This window comes from Geotrypetes seraphini, chromosome 1 (assembly GCF_902459505.1).
Source record: "Geotrypetes seraphini chromosome 1, aGeoSer1.1, whole genome shotgun sequence".
Taxonomy (NCBI): domain Eukaryota; kingdom Metazoa; phylum Chordata; class Amphibia; order Gymnophiona; family Dermophiidae; genus Geotrypetes; species Geotrypetes seraphini.
Window position 1 is genome coordinate 176,024,344 of NC_047084.1, and position 21,070 is coordinate 176,045,413.

General features: G+C 44.7%; 1 protein-coding gene across 2 annotated transcripts in view; it reads right to left on the reverse strand.

The window, feature by feature from the left end:
* SPOCK3 (SPARC (osteonectin), cwcv and kazal like domains proteoglycan 3) overlaps nt 1-21,070 on the reverse strand; it is a 387,789-nt gene that overhangs the window by 41,854 nt on the left and 324,865 nt on the right. For both annotated transcript variants that reach the window (XM_033941933.1, XM_033941924.1), the window contains exon 7: nt 6,697-6,813. In XM_033941933.1, coding sequence (XP_033797824.1) covers nt 6,697-6,813 — 117 coding nt within the window. The remainder of the gene's footprint in view (nt 1-6,696; nt 6,814-21,070) is intronic.

Genomic DNA, 21,070 nt, shown 5'->3' on the forward strand with positions numbered 1-21,070 from the left:
TCTGATCTCCCTTTTCAATCCAGCAACATCAGCATCAGGATGTCACAGTGGCTTTGATCCTTCAACTTCACAAACATTGGGTATACTCTGGGTGATGATCAGCTCTTCCCTAGTAGCATGGTGAGTGCCTTCTGACCTAGAGACCATCTTCCAGCACTATACATCAATTCTTTGTCTTATCATCATCATAAAGTTTCTTGGCACAATGCAGAAGTAGATTGCTGGGCCTTTCTTCTGTGCAGTATTAATTTGATGTCGCCGTTGTCACATCAAACACGATCCTTCATCTTCAACACTGCCCATCTGCTGCTGCCCAGATGGGTGGTACATTGTTAGTCTGACATCTCCACTGAAACCTGTCTGCCTTGGGAGGCCATGCTTGTAGTGAAACTACAGACAGCATAGCTTTCAGCTTCTGAGATGCATGCAAGTCCAGTGGCATGACAAGCTCATGTTAATGAAAAAAGAGTGGGGAAGGGACACAAAGTCAAACCGCTGTGAGGACAATCAATTTATTAAAACATCATATATCCACAACATACATATATCATGTACTTAAAATAAGGCAGGCATAAAAATATAAACTGGACCCCAACATGCTCTGTGTTTTGGCTAGGGTAGCCTTCCTCAGGGGTGTATAAAATAGAAGCCCAGTAGATGGTGCCAGATTACTACTAATCAAAAGGATTGCTTTCATAGTCTGCTATCTGACACGGTACCAAAAAAAACACGGAAATACTTTGTATTCTGCAGCGTTCTTTTCAGCATCGGCACAGTGTTTTTTTGGTACCGTGTCAGATAGCTTTGAGAGCAATCCTTTTGATTAGTAGTAATCTGATTAGTAATTGATTAGTAATGCCAGAAAACAACCTAATTTTACAATTAAGAAATACAGAATGCTTATAATAGTCAGTCTCTATCAGATTTCAATACAAGAGAGACTGCCAGTATTCCTGAAGTCCAAAATGTCCAATATATCAGGTATAACAGTTGGAACAGCTTCATTAGAAGCACCACTAGGTTTCTTCTTAGCTAGAGGCAAATAATAAATTTCAACTATTGGTGGAACTGTCTGAGGTGTTATCACAAAAATCTCAATTAAGTATTGAATAAAGGCCTCTCTCGGTGATCTCAGCAGGAGCTGAGGAAAATTAATCAAATGTTAAGTTTAAAGATCCCATTTCATTCTCCTAGGCCTACACCTTTTTTTTCAACATCAGATTATCTTTAAATCAGGAAAACACCAAGGGGCTCATAATCGAAAGAGAAAAATGTCCAAAAACCAGCCTAAGTCGGCACTTGGACAAACATTTCTCTAAAACGTCCAAGTGCCGATAATCAAACCGGGTTTGGGACGTATTTCTAAACGACTTAGGCCTTCATGGTGCCGCTCAACGTCCAAAGCTAAACGGGGCATTTCGGGAGGCGTGTCGAGGGCGGGAGTTGGGTGGGCCACGGGCTGGCTTAGACTTAGTTGTACAGCATGTATAACCAAAGGTTAAACAACAGAGCCTAGAGGAAACTTGGACGTTTTAACTTAGACCATCTAAAACATGGTCTAAGTCACTAAAACCCACCTAAACTCACCAGATAATCACTGAATACACATAACACAGACCCCCACACACTACCCCAGTGATCACCAACACCCCCCCCACCCCAATAAAAATTTTAATCATAACTTCAAATTTCAGCCTCCAGACCATCATCAGGCTGGCTGCCTAGCATAGGAAAGCCTAGTCGTCCAGCCCAGAACCAGCTTAAGTCATCTTGGGGGTGGGTTTGAGACCCATAGAGTGATGGACCCATGCCCATAAGCCCCTGTAATCACTGTATTGATATTGAAACATGTGCACTCCCCTATACATCCCCAAAACCCTTTTGTACTGGCATATAAGTGGCTCCTGCATCCATAAGGGCTATAGGGATGGTAGATAAGTGGGTCTAGGGGATTCTGGAGGTGGTTTGGGGGGGCTCACCATCAGCTATAAGGGAGCTGTAGTGAGGGGAAGCTATGGCACCCTGTTTGTGAAGTTCACAGCAGTGCCCTGTAAGGGACCCCACTATTTAGGTGCCCTGTCTGGGTGTTCTGTCACTCACTTTGCAGGCCCCTCCCACGTCCAACAGGGCTTGTTCTATACATTTTTGACTTGGACGGACATTTGGACGAAAATGGACTAAAAAGATAGACGTTTTAGATCAGATCTGCAGGACGTCTAATTTGGATGATTTTCAAAAGTCAAAAGAAGTTGGACGTCTCTTTTGAAAATGGGACTTAGGCACTTTTTGACTTTGGACGACTTGCGAAATGGACGTAAACAGACTTAGACTTCCCTTTCGATTATGCCCCTCCACGAGTCTGAATGGCTGTGGTGATTTTAATTTTTTACTCTTCCATGGAATGCTTCAAATTCAAAACATCTGAGATGCAGCCCATCAATTTATTTTCCTGTTCATTATTTTTCACAGCCAAACTAATTTTTTTGTAATACACTTCAATCAAAGTGTGCCATAAAATAAAGTAAACTGTTCACCTGAGGGAATAGCTGGCCGATGTTCAAAAACTCTGTCACTGTTCTATACAGTGCTGGGAAATAACTTCCCAATGCTCAACACTAATGGCATGCAAATTATATGCACACTGTTAGCATGAATTATTGGGAAGTTAAGGGTGAGGAACATGCCTGCCATATGTGCACAATGGTTAGAAACATAGAAAAAAGCAGCAGAAAAGGGCTATAGCCCACCAAGTCTGCCCATTCCAAGTATCCCCTCCCCTGAATTTACTCCCTTAACGATCCCACGTGAGTATCCCATTTTCTCTTAAAATCCGTCACGCTGCTGGCCTTTATCACCTGGAGTGGGAGTCTGTTCCAATGATCCACTACTCTTTCGGTGAAGAAGTACTTCCTGGAGTCGCCATGAAACTTCCCTCCCCTGATTTTCAGCGGATGCCCTCTGGTGGTCGAGGGTCCCATGAGCCAGAAGATATCATCTTCTGACTTGATGTGTCCCGTGATGTACTTATATGTTTCAATCATATCTCCCCGTTCTCTTCTTTCCTCAAGTGAGTACAGCCGCAATTTTTTTAATCTTTCTTCATACGTGAGATCCTTGAGCCCCAAGACCATCCTGGTGGCCGTTCGCTGAACCGACTCGATCCTCAGCACGTCCTTTCGGTAGTGTGGTCTCCAAAACTGAACACAGTACTCCAAGTGAGGCCTCACCATGGCTCTGTACAACGGCACCATAACTTCAGGTCTCCTGCTGACGAAACCTCTGCGGATACACCCCATCATTTGTCTTGCCCTGGAGGAAGCTTTCTCCACTTGATTGGCAACCTTCATGTCCTCACTAATGATCACCCCTAGGTCGCGTTCCGCCGTGGTCCTAACCAAGGTCTCACCATTTAGTACATAAGTTCTACGCGGGTTTCTCTTACCCAGATGCATTATCTTGCATTTTTTAGCATTGAAGCCTAGCTGCCAAGTAGTTGACCATTGTTCCAGCAACAGTAGGTCGTGTGTCATATTATCAGGTAATAAGCTTTTGCCTACTATGTTGCAAAGTTTGGCGTCGTCGGCGAACAGTGATACCCTTCCTCTAAGTCCTTGCGTCATATCTCTTATGAATAAGTTAAATAGAATCGGGCCAAGGACCGAGCCCTGCGGCACTCCACTGATCACGTCCGATGCTTCGGATGGGGTACCGTTCACCACCACCTTCTGAAGTCTACCGCTCAGCCAATCCCCAACCCATGTAGTTAGAGTGTCTCCTAATCCTATCGATTTCAGCTTGTTCAGTAATCTTCGATGAGGGACGCTATCAAATGCTTTACTGAAGTCCAAATATACCACGTCCAGTGACTCTCCGGCGTCCAGTTGTCTAGTAACCCAGTCAAAAAAGCTAATCAGATTAGATTGGCAGGATCTGCCCTGGGTGAACCCATGTTGGTGTGGATCACGCAGTTTTTCTTCGTCTAGGATTGTGTCAAGATTCTGTTTGATCAATGTTTCCATGAGTTTACACACTATAGACGTGAGACTCACTGGTCTGTAGTTTGCTGTCTCTGTCCTGCAGCCCTTTTTGTGGAGTGGGATTACGTTGGCGGTTTTCCAGTCCAAGGGGACCCTTCCTGTGCTTAGGGAAAGATTGAAAAGAACAGATAATGGTTCTGCCAGGACTTCCCTTAACTCCCTGAGCATTCTGGGGTGTAGGTTATCCGGTCCCATGGCTTTGTTTACCTTGAGTCTTGATAGTTCGTCATAGACGCTACTGGGCGTAAATTCAAAATCTTGAAACGGGTCTTTCTGGTTATCTCCCGTCTGCAGCTGTGGACCAGCTCCCGGCGCTTCGCGGGTGAACACTGAACAGAAGTATTTGTTTAGCAGTTCTGCCTTCTCAGAATCTGATTCCGCAAAGTTACCGTCCGATTGCTTCAGGCGTACTATCCCATCTTTGTTTCTTTTCCTGTCACTAATATAGCTGAAGAAAGATTTATCCCCTTTCTTAATTTTCCGTGCTAGCTCTTCCTCCATTCGGAGTTTGGCTTCTCTGACTGCTGTTTTGACAGCTTTAGATCTGTCTAGAGAGTCCTCTTTCGCCCCATCTCTTGTGTGGTAAGCTCAGCTCTTGTGCACATGTGTCAGGCAAACTTGAATATGAAGCACACATTGGTGTCTGTTTTTTACTGCCTTAATATATAAGCTTTCCCTTTTTTTTTTTTTACTTGGAAGGCTTATATTTAAGCTGGAAACAGGTACCAATGTGTGCTTTGAGTTTTGGGTTTGTTCTGACTCACACACATTCATCTCACTGCCACTGCCACTGCCACTTGCACAGAGAGCCTCCTTTTGTTTAGGGCTGTAATTGCTGCACCATGCAGGTTACCCTCAGCTCACCTGTTTTCCATCTTTTCACTTCTACGGATCCTCTTTGTTCATTCCATACTTTTTTGAAATCCATTACTGTTGTTTTCTCTACCCCTTCTTCCAAAATGTTGTTTCAGGCATCCCAACCCCTTCCCTCTTGGATCTTTACAATTTCTTTTCTGCTGAAATAAGTTTGCTTCTTGGGCATTGGTAGCTTTCAGGTATATAACTATCTCTAACACATCACCCATATTTCTCCTCTAAGGTATACATATTTAGGCCCCTAGTTACTAAGCTTTGAAAAGAGTCACTGGAGCATTGAGGGCTGAGGTCGGGGGGGGCGGGGGGGTCTGGTGATTTGAGAGGTGAGTGGGTTCTTTTGTAATACACCACCACTCCCTTTAGGTTATTCACTGGAAGCATCAGCCATGTGTTAACAGCTTAATGCTTCTAGAAAGGAAAGATTTTCCATGAATAATGTAGCCTTTGAGGTTTCACACAAATTGCACTTTCAGTTTGCATAATAATGAACTGATTTGAATGCATGTGCACGCTTTGCATCTCATTATTAGTTAACATGCATTGCAGTGAAAGGGTACTTAACATATTTTTTTTTTTCAATTAATACATTTTATTTGGCTAATAACATGTTATTCCATTAATGATTAATGCTCTTAGATATTTCAGTCTTCTTCCATATGACATGTGGTATAAATGCCTCATGATTTGTTTGTTGTTCTTCTGAGCCATCTTTATATTTTCTTTATCATTTTAGAGATATGGCTTCCAGAACAGAGCATAGTATTCTTTGTAAGGCCTTCCTAATGACATGTAAAGAGGAATAATCCCTATTTTGTCTAATGGTTATGCTATTTCTATGTACTCCAGTCAGTGGTATGGTAAAGGGGAGAGTGAGATGGAGTGCCCTGGGTGCCATCATGGTGGGGGCACTGACATATATCCTCCCCACGGAGATGAGGGGTGTCTATTAAATGCACTCTCTCCGTACATCTTCAAGTCTTCTAGGTTTTGCCAGAAATGAGCAAAAACTCCTCCTTGTTGCTCATGTCAGCCTCAGCCCTCCCTTTGATGTCACTTCTTGTTTGTAGGACCAAGAAGTGACATCAGAGAGAAGGATCAGCCAGCATGGGACCTTGTTCACTGACAGTGAAGACAAGAAGACTCAAAGAAGTATGGGGGAGGGGAGGGAATGGGGGAGAAGAGTGCATCTATGAGACTCCCCCCCCACCATTGGCAGGGAGCACATGGCATGGTGATGCTGGATCTCTCTGTCCTGGGAACAAAGTTCCCTCGCTATGCCCCTGACTCAAGTATGCTTTCGGCTCTGGCAATGGCATTATACTATTTTACTACCTTGAGATCATCAGACCCCATGACACTCATAGGGTCTTCAAATTCCAATGTGTACAGCTTCCTGAGATTCTGTGCCCTCAAAATCAGAGGCGGTAAATTTCATGGTGACACCAGGAAGTATTTCTTCTCCAAAAGAGTGGTTGACCATTGGAACAGGCTTCTGTTGCAGGTGATAAAGGCCAACAGTGTGCCTGATTTTAAGAGTAAATGGGATGCCCATGTGGGATCCCTAAGAGGGTCGAGTTAAGGAGTAGGGTCATTAGGAAGGGGGTTCTCTCAGAAAATAAGCCCAGGTGGGTGGGTATGTTAGGTGGGCAGACTTGATGGGCTATGGCCCTTTTCTGCCATCATTTTCTATGTTTCTAAGTACATAACTGCATATATGTATGCCTGAATTTTAATTATAAATTGCTTGACTACTTTAATATCAATTGTAAAAGTTTCTTCATACTTCTTTCAGGTCTTGGTAGCAATTTAGTTTTCTTGTTTTGGCTTCCACCTTCATGGAGTGCTTTGAACCAATCTCTCAGTCTGTTGGCAATCTCTCTGAACTCCTGGTCACTGCAGTCTGGAAAATATAAGCACACAATTGTTCTTCATAAGTAAATACAATCTGTTAAAATGTTTTAAAATGTATGAAAATATCAGGTAAATGGATAAACAGAGCATGACACTAAACAAAAAATACAATATTAAAATATATTTCTTTATCGATATACAGTGGAACCTTGGTTTACGAGCATAATTAGTTCTAGAAGCATGCTCGTAAACCAAAATACTTGTATATCAAAGCGAGTTTCCCTATAGGAAATAATGGAAACTCGATTGATACGTTCCCCCCCAGCAGACGAGGGCCGATCTTCAAGAGTGCCCAGATGAGGGTAAGAAGCGGCGGGGGGGGGGGGGGTGCCCAATTGTGTCGGGGGGGGTCGGATCATGTCGGGGGGGGTCGGATCGTGTCAGGGGGGTGCCCAATCGTGTCGGGGGGGGGGGTCGGATCGTGGTGGTGGGGGTGCCAGTTCAAGGCAGGGAGGGTGCCGGATCGCAGGGGAGGGGTGCCAGATTGCGGGGGGTGCTCGTAAATCGAGCCATGCTCGGTTTCCAAGGCACCGATTTTGCAAATGTTTTGCTCGTCTTGCAAAACACTCGCAAACCGGTGCACTCTTAAACCGAGGTACCACTGTATTTGCTATAACTTTTATTAAAAAAAAAAAGATGAGAAATAAATCACTTTATTATAGGAATAAAATAGCAAAAACTGCAAGTAAGATGTCTAATCCAACTGTATCGGTTTTATTATGTGTATTCTACGTTGGCATGCAGAGTGCTTCTTGTGCTAACATTTATACTTCAAACATTTAAGGGCATATTCTATAAATGGCGTCCCGATTGTAGGCAGCAGTAGGCATCCTATCGATGTCTAACCAGCCATTCCGGACACACGCTAAAAAAAACCCACCCCGAGGCAGACCGCCTACTCTGCAGGCATCTGTCATGGTTGAGAGAGATGCGTAGGGACGCTTAAATTTGGTGTGGGTGTGGTTTCACCCAGAAGTGGCCTAGGGCGAGCTTAGGCAGCCCTATGCGTCTCCCCAGGGCCGCAAAAGGCACCTGAAATGTAGGCCAACAAAAAGGTGTTCAAATAGACAAGGTCCTATGTTGATTGCGGCAAAGAAATCTCACTGCCGCAATCAGCTGAACGGCTACGGCAGGGAACTCACCTCCCCCCCATGAAGTCGGGCGGCAGGAGGGATGCTCCCTCCCTCCTGCCACCACCTCCCCAAAGCATCCCCCCGAAGCATCCCCCAGTAGGTGGATTGCCCAATTCATCCTGCTGGACCCCCCCCCCAAAAAAAAAAAAAAACCCACCCAACTGCGATAGGCAGGAGGGATGCCCACTCTCTCTTGTCAGAACACCCCCACATGAAACACCCTCCCCACCCGGTGACCGATTGACCCCACCATGCAACCAGCAACCACCCCTCTACCCGCTGACCCCCCACCCACACAGCATCCCCAAGAGAGACTACTACTCCCCCTCTGTACCTTGTAAACAGAAGGTCTGGACGGAGGGAGGCATACACCCTCTGGCCAGCAGGCCCACCACTGGAAAATAGCGAGCCTTCCTCTTCCCGGTGAATTCTGGGATGCACCAGGAAAGAGCCTAAGGCCCTGACTGACTCAGATACCTAAGGCCCCTCCCATAGGAGGTTTTAGGTGGGATTAGATGGGGTTAGGTGTCTGTGTTTTAGGACAGACGCGATTCTATATAGGACGCCTGTGTGCGATTCTCAAAAGCCGCTTAGGCTTAGGTGAGATCGGGTGTCCTATACAGAATCAGGCCCTTCGCCCTTTTGGCTATGTCAATTTTATACTACAGTTGACTATTAGACTTCTTTATTGTAACATGCAGTATTCCCTGATGAAGGCATCTAATTATGCCGAAACTAGGATCCTTGTTGGGACAGAATCCACATAATAAAACTGATAAGTTGGATTGGACATATTACTTGCCATTTTTGCTATTTTGTTTCTATAACTTATAGTCTTTGGACGCGTTAGCATTTAGCATGCTCTAAAACGGCTAGCGCGCCTTAGTAAAAGGACCCCTTTGTGCATTGCAATATATCCAGTTATCTATCCAGGCACCTGTAGTATTCAGAAAACTTCCAGGTTTGCCTCAATTACACCCCCAGCGCTAACTGGATAGTGTTGCAGCAGTAATAGCTCATATCTGTTCTAACGCCAACCAGAATAATTAAACTCGCCAAGAACCTTTCCCATCCAGTTAAATCATTTTTAATATTAGGCCCTGTATTATGACAAACAACATGGTCATATAAAGAAAGTACCTATAAATAGAAATGTGTGAAAATAAGCAAATTAATTTTAATACAACTTTTATAAATTAATTTAATATTTATATACTGCCTATCAAGGTTATCTAAGTGGCTTATAATCAGGTACTCAAGCATTTTCTCTATCTGTCCCAGTGGGCTCGCAATCTATCTAATGTACCTGGGGCAATGGAGGACTGAGTGACTTGCCCAGGATCACAAGGAGCAATGTGGGCTTTGAACCCACAACCTCAGAGTGCTGAGGCTGTAGCTCTAACCACTAGGCCATTCCTTCCTTCCTTTATGGTTCTTAATCTATATTAAAATGATCTAAATTCTACTTGCACTGGAAATGTTTAAGCAATATATCATTTTGTTTCTTCGTTCATATTTTAATGCACTAATGTAATGCTGGGCCCTGTTATTAAGGTACAAGTTTAGAAATCAAAAAGCAGACTGCTAGAATCTTTATTTGTTCAGATGTACCCAGAAGCAAAAGTGGATGCAATTTTAGTGCTAAGACACAACTCAAACAGCAAACAATTACAGAATTCTCATTAAATCTGCATGAATATAAAATCTACACTGGATAACTTAGAAAGTAATATTAAAACAATCTTCAAGTTCAGCAATTTTTGTATGATTGCTGTGGCTTCATTATTTCTCTATGGAATAGAAGGATAAACTATTTCATATGTAGGTGACATCACATGGCAAAGAATTTCAGCATATTGGTTAGAATAGCCTGGAAAACATTGGAAATGTGTAAGAAGCACTGCACCAAGCAGACCTAAGGGTTTTTTTTATTTTGTCATCTACAAAATAGTTAGTTTAGCAGAAGCTCCTCTTCACAGAGTTTCCCTCAGGTTTTTCTTTTATTGTTTTCTACAGGCAGTTCCTGGTTAAGAACGTCTGACTTACGCCAGACTCATACTTATGAACTGGGGTCCTGCCTCTCCCTTCCTGTGCTAATGTGCTCCCTCTTCCTCACTTCCTGTCCAAACGTGACCCTCCTAATCCCTTCCGTGTCCCAACACCCTGCTCATCATCCTTCCCTCTGTTCTGCATCCCAAACTCGTGCGTTCTTCCCTCCCATGGGTGATTACCTCCGCTGGCTGGCTGCTCCTGCACATGGCCCTCAGCTAACCCGGAAATCTTCCCTCTGATGCCAGAGGAAAGGTTTCTAGGTCATCCACAGGCCATGTGTAGGAACCACGGCCTCGGCTTTGTGAAGAGAAGTGCAGCTGGGAGGAGGCAGCTGGCCAGCGGAAGTAAATACCCACGGGAGGGAGGGAGGCATGAATTTGGGACATATAATGAGGGAAGGATGATCAGGGGCACACTGAGATATGGAAGGAAGTTGGAGGGTCGCAATGGGACAGGAAGGGAGGAAGAGGGGGTACGTTGGCACTGGAAGGGAGAAGAAGGGTTGCGTTAGAATGCAGAAGGAAGGGAGGGAGAACAAACTTTGGATAAAGGAAGGAAGGAAGGAAGAAAGGATGGAGGGAGCATGAATTTGGGACATAGGAAGGAAAAATGGAGGGAGTGAGGGAAATAGATGCTGAGATGAAGAGGGAATAGAAAGGGAGAATTATTGAGCATAGGTGTCTGAGTGAGAGAGAAAGAGAGGTGGTGCACATGGGGAAATGAAGAAAGTGGTAAATTGTTGGGCATAGGGAGGGAGAGAGAATACTGGGCATGGTTGCGGGAGAGGCGGGAGGTACAGATACATGGGGAAGAGAGAGATGAGAGGGAGAAATGTTGGATGTGGTGGTGGAGAGGGAAAAGTGGGATGGATGAATAGTAAGTGTAAACCTATCTTTTCTATTTAAACTACAGCACTTTATTTTGAGGACTGTTTCTTTAATGTTTTTATAGACTGTGTATTGTACAGGATCCAAGTTACATACAAATTCAACTTAAGAACAGTTTAAAAAACAGACTCTGTTTGTAACCCGGGGACTTTATGATTTCTCAGATACCCTTCCCTACAACCAAGTCCCAGAAAAGAGTTTTAACTTAACTAGAATGCTTATCCAGCAATTATTCCCTGCCTGTCTGTAAACTAACATTATGAGTAGGTTTCCTCTGTAAAATATATTTCAGACAACACTGGAACACACAACACTAGAACAGCCTTTACTGAGCTTTGTTAGCACATTCACATTCACTTCCATGCTTAGATTCCAGCTGAGAATTAAAGTATAATGAAGCCAGAGAACACCTACTCTGTAACCATTTCTCTTCCTCAGAAAGCAGGTAGAACATAATTACCAGACATATATATCTGTTGGCAATAAGAATGATGTCCAATAGGTTTGACCTCCAAAAAGGCTTGGCTAGAGCACCACAGAGTCAGCGTACCTCAGGACTATAGAGTCTCAATGTCAAAGCCATGAGGCTCTGGCCTCAAGACATCATGGGCATCACTTTTCTGAGTATGACTTCACCCAATTACTCTGTGCCTTAGTTTTCTCCCGCATGGATTACTGCAATGTGCTATTCAATGGTCTCACAGCAAAAAGCACACAACGTCTCCAGCATGTACAAAAAATGGCAATTAGTCTTCTACTATAAAACCTCTGTGCCCACAACTCTGTCTCCCAGGCTCTACTGTCAGCTCACTGGCTGTCCATAGCCAAATGTTGTGTCTTCAAGGGCCTTATGCTAGCATTTAAATCCTTATAAAACATGGCACCAGGCTACATGACAACTAATCTTCCTCCCTATATGCCAAAGAGGTCCCTCTGCTCCCAGGATAAAATGCACCTCAAAACACCCCCTGGTCATACCCTTCAACTGCAAACTGCCAAACAACGTTCCTACTCCCACTTCATACCAAGGCACTGGAATCAACCGACCACACAGATCAGATCCTTTAAAGGATTCAACTTTAGGAAAGCAATAAAAACATACCACTTCACCTAACTCCCCTGCTCATGGCTGATGGATTACAAGAAAATGTACTGTATATTGGTATTAGATCCTCAGTATGTGTTGTGTTAGGATAAAAACATGTATTGAAAAATCTTGCACTGCAACTATGGCAAATTGTAACCTGTAAACTGTATATTATGTATGCTAGCCTGTAACCCATTCTGAGCTCTTTGGAGAAAACAGGATAGAAAACAAAATAAATATGATAACATATATGAACCAATAAGATGAACTGGTTTAGAGCCTTAGGGCAACAGAATAAATAGTAGAGGAGGGTCAATCTGATTCCAACACAAGGGTCAACTTGTTGAGTTCAATTGGACTCAAAGCAGATCTGAGTTTCGGTGCAGAGGTGTCTGCCTCAGAAATCAATAAGTCTAGAATCATAAAAAAGAGGACTAAAACATATGCATGATAAAGATAATAATAATAGTAAGCAGTATTAAAATTAAAAACAATGTTCTAAGTCAGTGGTTCTTAAACCTGTCCTGGGGGACCCCCAGCCAGTCGGGTTTTCAAGATATCCGTAATTAATATGTATGAGGCAGATTTGCATATAATAGAGGTGACAGGCATGCAAAGCTGCCTCGTGCATATTCATTTTAAAGTCTTGCACAGCATGGCCCCAAATTATTTTGCAGAACATTGCATTTTTCCTGTCTTAAGACGCTCCTCAAGGATATCAATCGTGTTTGTCTTTCCCTCTGTAAGAGGCACAATTGACTTGCTTATCAATCAGCACTATAGGATCCAATTTTTTTGCAATCTTTTTATCACATCAGCATCTTACATGAATTTTAGGAAATCATTACAGTCTTATTTATTCAGAAAGTTCTTATTAAACCTTGAATGAAAGATATTTTGTAAAGATCAATATGTTAGATCATTGGTAGTTCACTGTTATTGTTCATCTGTTCTTTAATTGTTAGCCACATGGATCTGCAAGGTTTTGCGGGATACAAATGTTATGTTATCCTGAAAACTGACTGGCTGGGGATCCCTAGGACAGGTTTAAGAACCACTGTTCTAAGTAATTTCTTCTTTGTCTTTTTATAGTTTTTAATATCACGTTTGATCTTTTTATAGATTTTAAGTTATTTTTATGTTTATCATAGTTCTATTAAGCACACATCTTCATATATTGATTTATATGTTAGAATATCTTCATATATTGATTTATATGTTAGAATACACATGGAGGGGCATAATTGAAAGGAACATCTAAGTCCGTTTTTGGCTAAGTCGCAAGTCGTCCAAAGTAAAAAACAGCCTAGGACACATTTTCGAAAAATACGTCCAAAATTTTTTTTCTTTCGAAAATCGTCTAATTATACGTCCTGCCAATCTGATCGTCCAAGTTGCTAAATCGTCCATCTTTATACCACATTTCTGTCCAACTTTTCGTCCAAGTCAAAAACGCCTAGAACAATCCCTGTTGGACGTGGGAGGGATCTGCAAAGTGATGGACTGAATACCCAGACATGGCACCTAAATAGGCCTTATAAGGCACTGATGTGAAGTTCACAAAAAGAATGTCATGTCTTCTCCTCAGTACAGCTCCCTTATAGGTCATGGTGAGCCCCCCCCACCACCTTTAGAATCCCCTAGACCCACTTATCTACCACCCCAATAGTCCTTATGGCTGCAGGAGCCACTTATATGCCAGTAAAAAAGGGTTTTGGGGTGTATAGGGGAGTGCACATATTTAAGTATCAATGCAGTGATTACAGGGGCTTATGGGCATGGGTCCTCCTCTCCATGAGTCCCTAACCCACTCCCAAGATGGCTTAAGCCGCCTCTGTGCTGGACGACTAGCCTTTCCTATGCCAGGCTGCCAGGTGATGATGGTCTGGAGGCTGAATTTTAAAGGTGTGATTATGATTTTTATGGGGTCGGGTCGGTGATCACTGGGGTATTATTGTTTGCAGTGCTTATCTGATGACTTTATGTGGTTTTTTTGTGACTTAACTTTTAGTTATATATGCTGTATGACTAAGTCTAAGCCTGCCCACATCCCGCCCAACTCCCGCCCTTGACACTCATCCTGAAATGCCCCGTTTTGCTTTGGTCGTTCAGCGGTACTATGAAGGCCTAGGTCGTTTAGAAATATATCCAAAACCCGTTTTTATTATCGGCACTTGGATGTTTTGGGGAAATGTTTGTCCAAGTGCTGACTTAGGCTGGTTTTTGGATGGTTTTCTCTTTCGATTATGAGCCCCAATGGTTTTAAATATATATTTCTAGACATTAATTTATAATGTAATACTGCATCACTGATCTATGATTTCCTTTTCAGTGATTCAAGCTTTTTATTTATATGTATGTTGTAAACATTAATACCTATATTTGCCCACATTGGTATGTTCATAACTGTTTGGTGTATTTTTGTGAGCAATATATTGTACTATTATTTTTATATTATTTCTTTACTATTATTATTATTTTGATTTTAATATTGCTTGACATTATGATTACCTTGTATCATTTTTATTATTTTTTTATGTGTATGTATGTATTTGTTTTGTTCTTGTTTTTTATGATTGTAGAATTGTTGACGCCTGACCCTTCTCTATTTATTCTGTTGCTTTGGTCAATGTAGAGAACCTTCTGTTTTGTTGTTTTCAGAGCCATGGGCTCCATATAATGTTTGCTATTAAAATAGAGCATACTTGCTAACCCCCCATTTTATTAAGCTGCGGTAGTACCCTGGAATACTAAATGCTCCGACACAGCTCCGATGCTCATAGAATTCTATGAGCATCAGAGCATTTAGCGCCCCAGTCCATGGTAGAAACCTCTACCACGGCTTAGTAAAAGAGGGCCTAAATTATTTCTTCAGAGCAAGAGGACAACAGATATCAGATAGAACTTTGGATGCAATCCTACAGACTAAAACTAAACCCCAACAAAACAAAATTTTTCCTAGCTAGCCCCAAAGACAAAATCATAGACACCATAATTCAAGTAAAAGGATCGACCTTTCCCCTCGAACAAACCCTAAAAATACTAGGAGTCACACTAGACAAACACCTAACCCTGGAGAAGCACACCGACATTACAGTTAGGAAAAGCATCTCGGCGCTCTGGAAACTACGCACCATAAAAAAATATTTTGACGACACGTCATTCCTCCTCCTAGTGCAATCCTCCATTCTCAGCATACTGGACTACTGTAACATCATTTACCTGAGCTCCACCAAGAAAACTATCAGAAGACTCAGAATGATCCAGAACACCGCTGTCCGCCTCATATTCGGCCTGAAAAAATGGGAACATGTTACCCCTTTTTACCACAAACTTCATTGGCTACCATTGGAATCCAGAGTCCTATTCAAATTCGCCTGTTTCTGTTACAAAACAGTATTCGGCCTAGCCCCAAACTACATCAACCCACACTTCATCCTGAATCACAGAAACAAGAACTCCCGCAGAATCCAGCTATTTGCTTTCCCCTCCCTAAAACTCTGCCACTCCAATAAATTCTTCGGCAAAACCCTCGCCTTCCAGGCCGCCAAACTAAACCCATGGATTGCCCAATCAATCCTCGAGGCTCCAACCTACCTCAGCTTTAGAAAACTACTCAAAACACACCTCTTCCAATGCCACAACACTTAATTGCCCCCTCCTCAAAGAACCCCGCCCCACCCCCACTTTTTTATCTCGCCCCACTCCCACCCCCCGATCCATTCTATTCTTCTCCCCAATTTTATCTACCGTATTTTCGCGGATATAACGCGCGCGTTATACGTGATTTTACGTACCGCGCATACCCCTCGCGCGTTATATGCCTGAGCGCGGTATACAAAAGTTTTTAAACATAGTTCCCACCCCGCCCGACGCCCGATTCACCCCCCCAGCAGGACCGCTCGCACCCCCACCCCGAACGACCGCTCGCACGCGCTCCCACCCGCACCCGCATCCACGATCGGAGCAAGAGGGAGCCCAAGCCCTCTTGCCCGGCCGACTCCCCGACGTCCGATACATCCCCCCCCCGGCAGGACCACTCGCACCCTCACCCCGAAGGACCGCCGACTCCCCAACAATATCGGGCCAGGAGGGAGCCCAAACCCTCCTGGCCACGGCGACCCCCTAACCCCACCCCGCACTACATTACGGGCAGGAGGGATCCCAGGCCCTCCTGCCCTCGACGCAAACCCCCCTCCCTCCAACGACCGCCCCCCCCCAAGAACCTCCGACCGACCCGCGACCCCCCTGGCCGACCCCCCCACCCCCCTGCCCCGTACCTTTGGAAGTTGGCCGGACAGACGGGAGCCAAACCCGCCTGTCCGGCAGGCAGCCAACGAAGGAATGAGGCCGGATTGGCCCATCCGTCCTAAAGCTCCGCCTACTGGTGGGGCCTAAGGCGCGTGGGCCAATCAGAATAGGCCCTGGAGCCTTAGGTCCCACCTGGGGGCGCGGCCTGAGGCACATGGGCCAAACCCGACCATGTGTCTCAGGCCGCGCCCCCAGGTGGGACCTAATGCTCCAGGGCCTATTCTGATTGGCCCACGCGCCTTAGGCCCCACCAGTAGGCGGAGCTTTAGGACGGATGGGCCAATCCGGCCTCATTCCTTCGTTGGCTGCCTGCCGGACAGGCGGGTTTGGCTCCCGTCTGTCCGGCCAACTTCCAAAGGTACGGGGAAGGGGGGTGGGGGGGTTGGCCAGGGGGGTCGCGGGTCGGTCGGAGGTTCTTGGGGGGGGGCGGTCGTTGGGGGGAGGGGGTTTGCGTCGAGGGCAGGAGGGCCTGGGATCCCTCCTGCCCGTAATGTAGTGCGGGGTGGGGTTAGGGGGTCGCCGTGGCCAGGAGGATTTGGGCTCCCTCCTGGCCCAATATTGTCGGGGAGTCGGCGGTCTTTCGGGGTGGGGGTGCGAGTGGTCCTGCCGAGGGGGGAGAAGAATCGGACGTCGAGGGGGGGCATCAGGCTTTCAGGATGGGGACAGGACTTCAAGGGGGGACAGGCAGATCTTCAAGGGGGACAGGCAGACCTTCAAGGGGGACAGGACTTCAAGGGGGAACAGGCAGACCTTCAAGGGGGGACAGGACTTCAAGGGGGACAGGCACGGAGAGGCGGGGCAGTGCACCGAAAGTCAGGGCGGGTGAACGGTGAGTCGGGGCAACCAGAGGAGAGTCGGGGCAGTGCACCGAAAGTCAGGGTGAGTCGGGGCAACCAGAGGAGAGTCGGGGCAGTGCACCGAAAGTCAGGGTGAGTCGGGGCAACCAGATGAGAGTCGGGGAGGGCGAAAGGAGAGTCGGGGTGGCCAGAGGAGAGTCGGGGAGAGCGAAAGGAGAGTCGGGGTGGCCAGAGGAGAGTTGGGCAGCATGCGCGTTATATGCCTGAGCGCGGTATAGAAAAGTTTTTGTACATATCATCGTGATTTCTGCGCGCTATACCCCTGTGCGCGTTTTACAATGGTGCGCGTTATATCCGCGAAAATACGGTACTTCGTTGCCCACATCCCTATTTAATTGAACACTTAACTCTACGTAAAACTGTTTAATTAATACTTAACTGCATGTAACTATGTTTAAATAATGTGTACCACATGTAACTATACACGTAACTATGTTTAATTAATGTAAATCTGTTCAGTTAATACTTAACTGCATGTTACCATGTCTAATTAATGTGAACCGCCTAGAACTCACTGGGTATGGCGGTATACAAGAATAAAGTTATTATTATTATTATTATCATACACAATGCTATATTGCAGTCCTTATAGACTGCCATCCAGGAGCAACAGCAGCCAGCAATGCATCTTATTATGTGTATAAGTGCTAAATAGCACTATTATTATTATTATTGAGGACAATTCAGTACTAAAAGTGTGACTTGAATACATAGCTGGAAAATTTGTTTCAACTCTACAGAGGCCAAGGCTTAATCCAAAACTCCAGTAGTGAATCAAGTCCACAAATCTTTTCAGCAAAACAATCAGCATCTCCCTATGGGGCCTTTTTATTAAACTGTGTTAAAACATGGCCTGCACTATTATTAGTGTGTGTGTGTGTGTTGGGGGGGGGGGGTTCCTTCAAATAGAGGCCACTTTAAGCATGGTTGTAAAATGGCCGTATTTTCCATTTTTACTATTAATGGTCATGCACTAATTTCCCAATTAGTAAAAGGGTGAGGGGTGGGATGGGGTTTAATCTTAATAGTTAGCAATGGGCTAATGTCTTGTTACTTATATATATCTTATTTGAATTGATCTATTTCTTTATATATAATCCGCTATGAATTATTTGTTAGCAATAGCAGAATATAAAGGTTTTAGCTGTATGTATATATGCTTGATTCTTCATAGTTAGATTTCAATCAAGTGTAACTCCTAGTATTTTGATGGAAGAGTGAATTGGATACTGTGTGGTATTTAAGGTATCAAAAGTTTCCGATTGAAACTGTTGGGGTTAAGCAAAGAAAAATTTTGTCTTTTCGGACAACAGGCTGTATGTCAACATAAACGAGAAATGGATCTCCATAAGTGACATACTGACTTACTCATACTAGTCATCCTTATTCTGAGTTGGGATTTTTATCTAAAATCTGCCTCCATGTATGTGATATTACACACATTCTTTTTTTCTGCATACAGATGGATTATTTAAAAAGTTTTATTTCCATTGATCAAATATTGACTTTGGAAATTTCCCTATCCATAAGCAAGCTATATTATGTTAAAATATCTATATATATAAAACCCTAAGCGCACATGCGCTGTTGAAAGATCGTGAGTCCTGGTGGCGTGAGGTGTGCTTCTGTGCCAGTCCTCATGGCGCCTGCACTAGCTGGAGGCGCGTGTGCCAACGACTCCTCCCTCCCACTGCCGCTCCTCTTCAAAGCGGCCTGCTGAGGTTCGCCAGCCGCTGTAGCAAACCTTGCAGGTCGCTCTCCACCTTCTCAACGGCGAGCAGTATCGGGGCAGGACGCCGGGCCTGCTGCACGACGATCTGTGCTGAGAGGACCAGCTCCAGTTGGAGGCATGGAGGGAGGGTAAGAATGGGAGGGGGGGTGGAAACGGAAGGGGGCCACAGAGTAGGCAGGCATTGCACAACAGGGGACCAGGGGGAGAGGGAAAGGGGGCTGCTTTGTGGGGAAGGGGGCCACGGAGCTTGCAGGCATGGTAGAACAGGGGACCAGGGGACAGGGAAAGGGAGCTGCTTTGGGAAAAAGGGGGCCATGGAGCACGCAGGCATGGTAGAACAGGGGACCAGGGGAGAGGAAAAGGGGGCTGCTTTTGGGGGAAGGAGGCCACGGAGCACGCAGGCATGGTAGAACAGGGGACCAGGGGAGAGGGAAAGGGGGCTGCTTTGGGGGGAAGGGGGCCACGGAGCACGTAGGCATGGTAGAACAGGGTGCCAGGGGAGAGGGAAAGGGGGCTGCTCTGGGGGGAGGGGTGTGCTGGGGGCAGACAGCAATCATCGGGAGGGGGGACAGAAGGGGGCCACGGAGCACACAGGCATGGCACAACAAGGGGAGAGGGAAAGGTGGCTGCTGGGGGGATGGGTGAGGAGCACAAAACAATCATGCTTTGCTCTGGGAAGGGGGGGGACCCAGAAGGGAGCCAAGGAGATACAGACAGGCATGGCACAACAGAGAAATACAGGCAGGAAGGGGGCCAGGGAGAGACAAAGACAGAACGAATGACAGACAGACAGCGTCCAAGGAGACAGAGACAAAGAAAAAAAAACCCAGACAGACATCTCTAGCACCAGTTAATGTAATGGGCTTAAAGACTAGTTCTAGCAATAATCCTTTTTCAAATTACAATAGTATATGATATTCTTTAACACAAAACCCTCAAAGACCCTTCTGCCGCCGCGCAGCGGCGGCCCGCTGTGGACTCCACCCCCTTCCGCTCTCTCCAAGACCCTTCTGTCGCCGCGCAGCGGCGGCCCGCTGTGGACTCCACCCCCTTCCGGTACATGTCATTCAAAACCAAGCACTTAGCGGCGCACGCTCACATTCACACAACACTGGACATTTTTATTGCACTGCACCTTGACTTGTTCTTGATTTTAATCTGTATAGATTTTATTGTTTTACTGTAAGTTCTTTTTTTTTTTTAAGTTTAACTACGTTTATTTTTACCTGCCTCTGCTACTCTCTTTCAACAGCTCTCTCCAAGACCCTTCTGCTCCTTGATGCGCTCCTTTGTGCGCTGCTACAGTGTGCTGCTACTTTATACAGGTCTTTCCAACATCTTGATCTTCTAATTATTTTTTCATATTTCTTTCTTCCTTCTCTTTTACCAACTCACAATATTAACTTTCTATATCATAAACAAACTTTTAATATTTCTCCTCCTAATATGGATAATTTCACCACCCCTATCCCTGTTATCTGGGGTCATAGACCTACAAAACCATTTAATCACCCAATTATTCCTGGTCAATCAGAACGTTTTGAAATCCCATTAATTTCATCTAAGACTTCTAATACTGATCTTACTATACCGCGTACTATCTTTAACGGTCTCCAACTTAACATTGGGTTAATTAACGTCCGATCTGTTAAAACCAAACATCATCTACTCAAAGATATCATTATCCAACACTCTTTTGACATACTTTGTCTCACTGAAACCTGGTTATCTGACGGGGAGGAAGCCTATCTATCCTACATTTGTCCACCTGGTTTTTCATATTTCTTTAATCACCGTCGCCTAAAACGCGGTGGTGGTCTAGCTGTTATATCTCGTAATTCACTACTAATAGACATTGATTACTCCCCCCCTAACTCCCCTATTGAATTCTTACAATTTTCTTCTCAGTCTAAACCTAAATTAGATGCTCTTCTTCTTTATTTACCTCCTCCTATCACCAGTGAGAATTTAACCCAACTTCAATCACTCCTTTTCGATTTTGGTTCCTCTTCTCTGAACCCAATCATATTGGGAGATTTTAATATCCATTTTGATAATCCGGACAATTTTTCCACTAAAAATATTCTTTCCTTTACCAAACAATTAGATATTCAACCTTTATTCTCCGAACCAACACATCAGGCAGGTCATATTATTGATATGGCCTTCATCCCAACCTCTTCAACT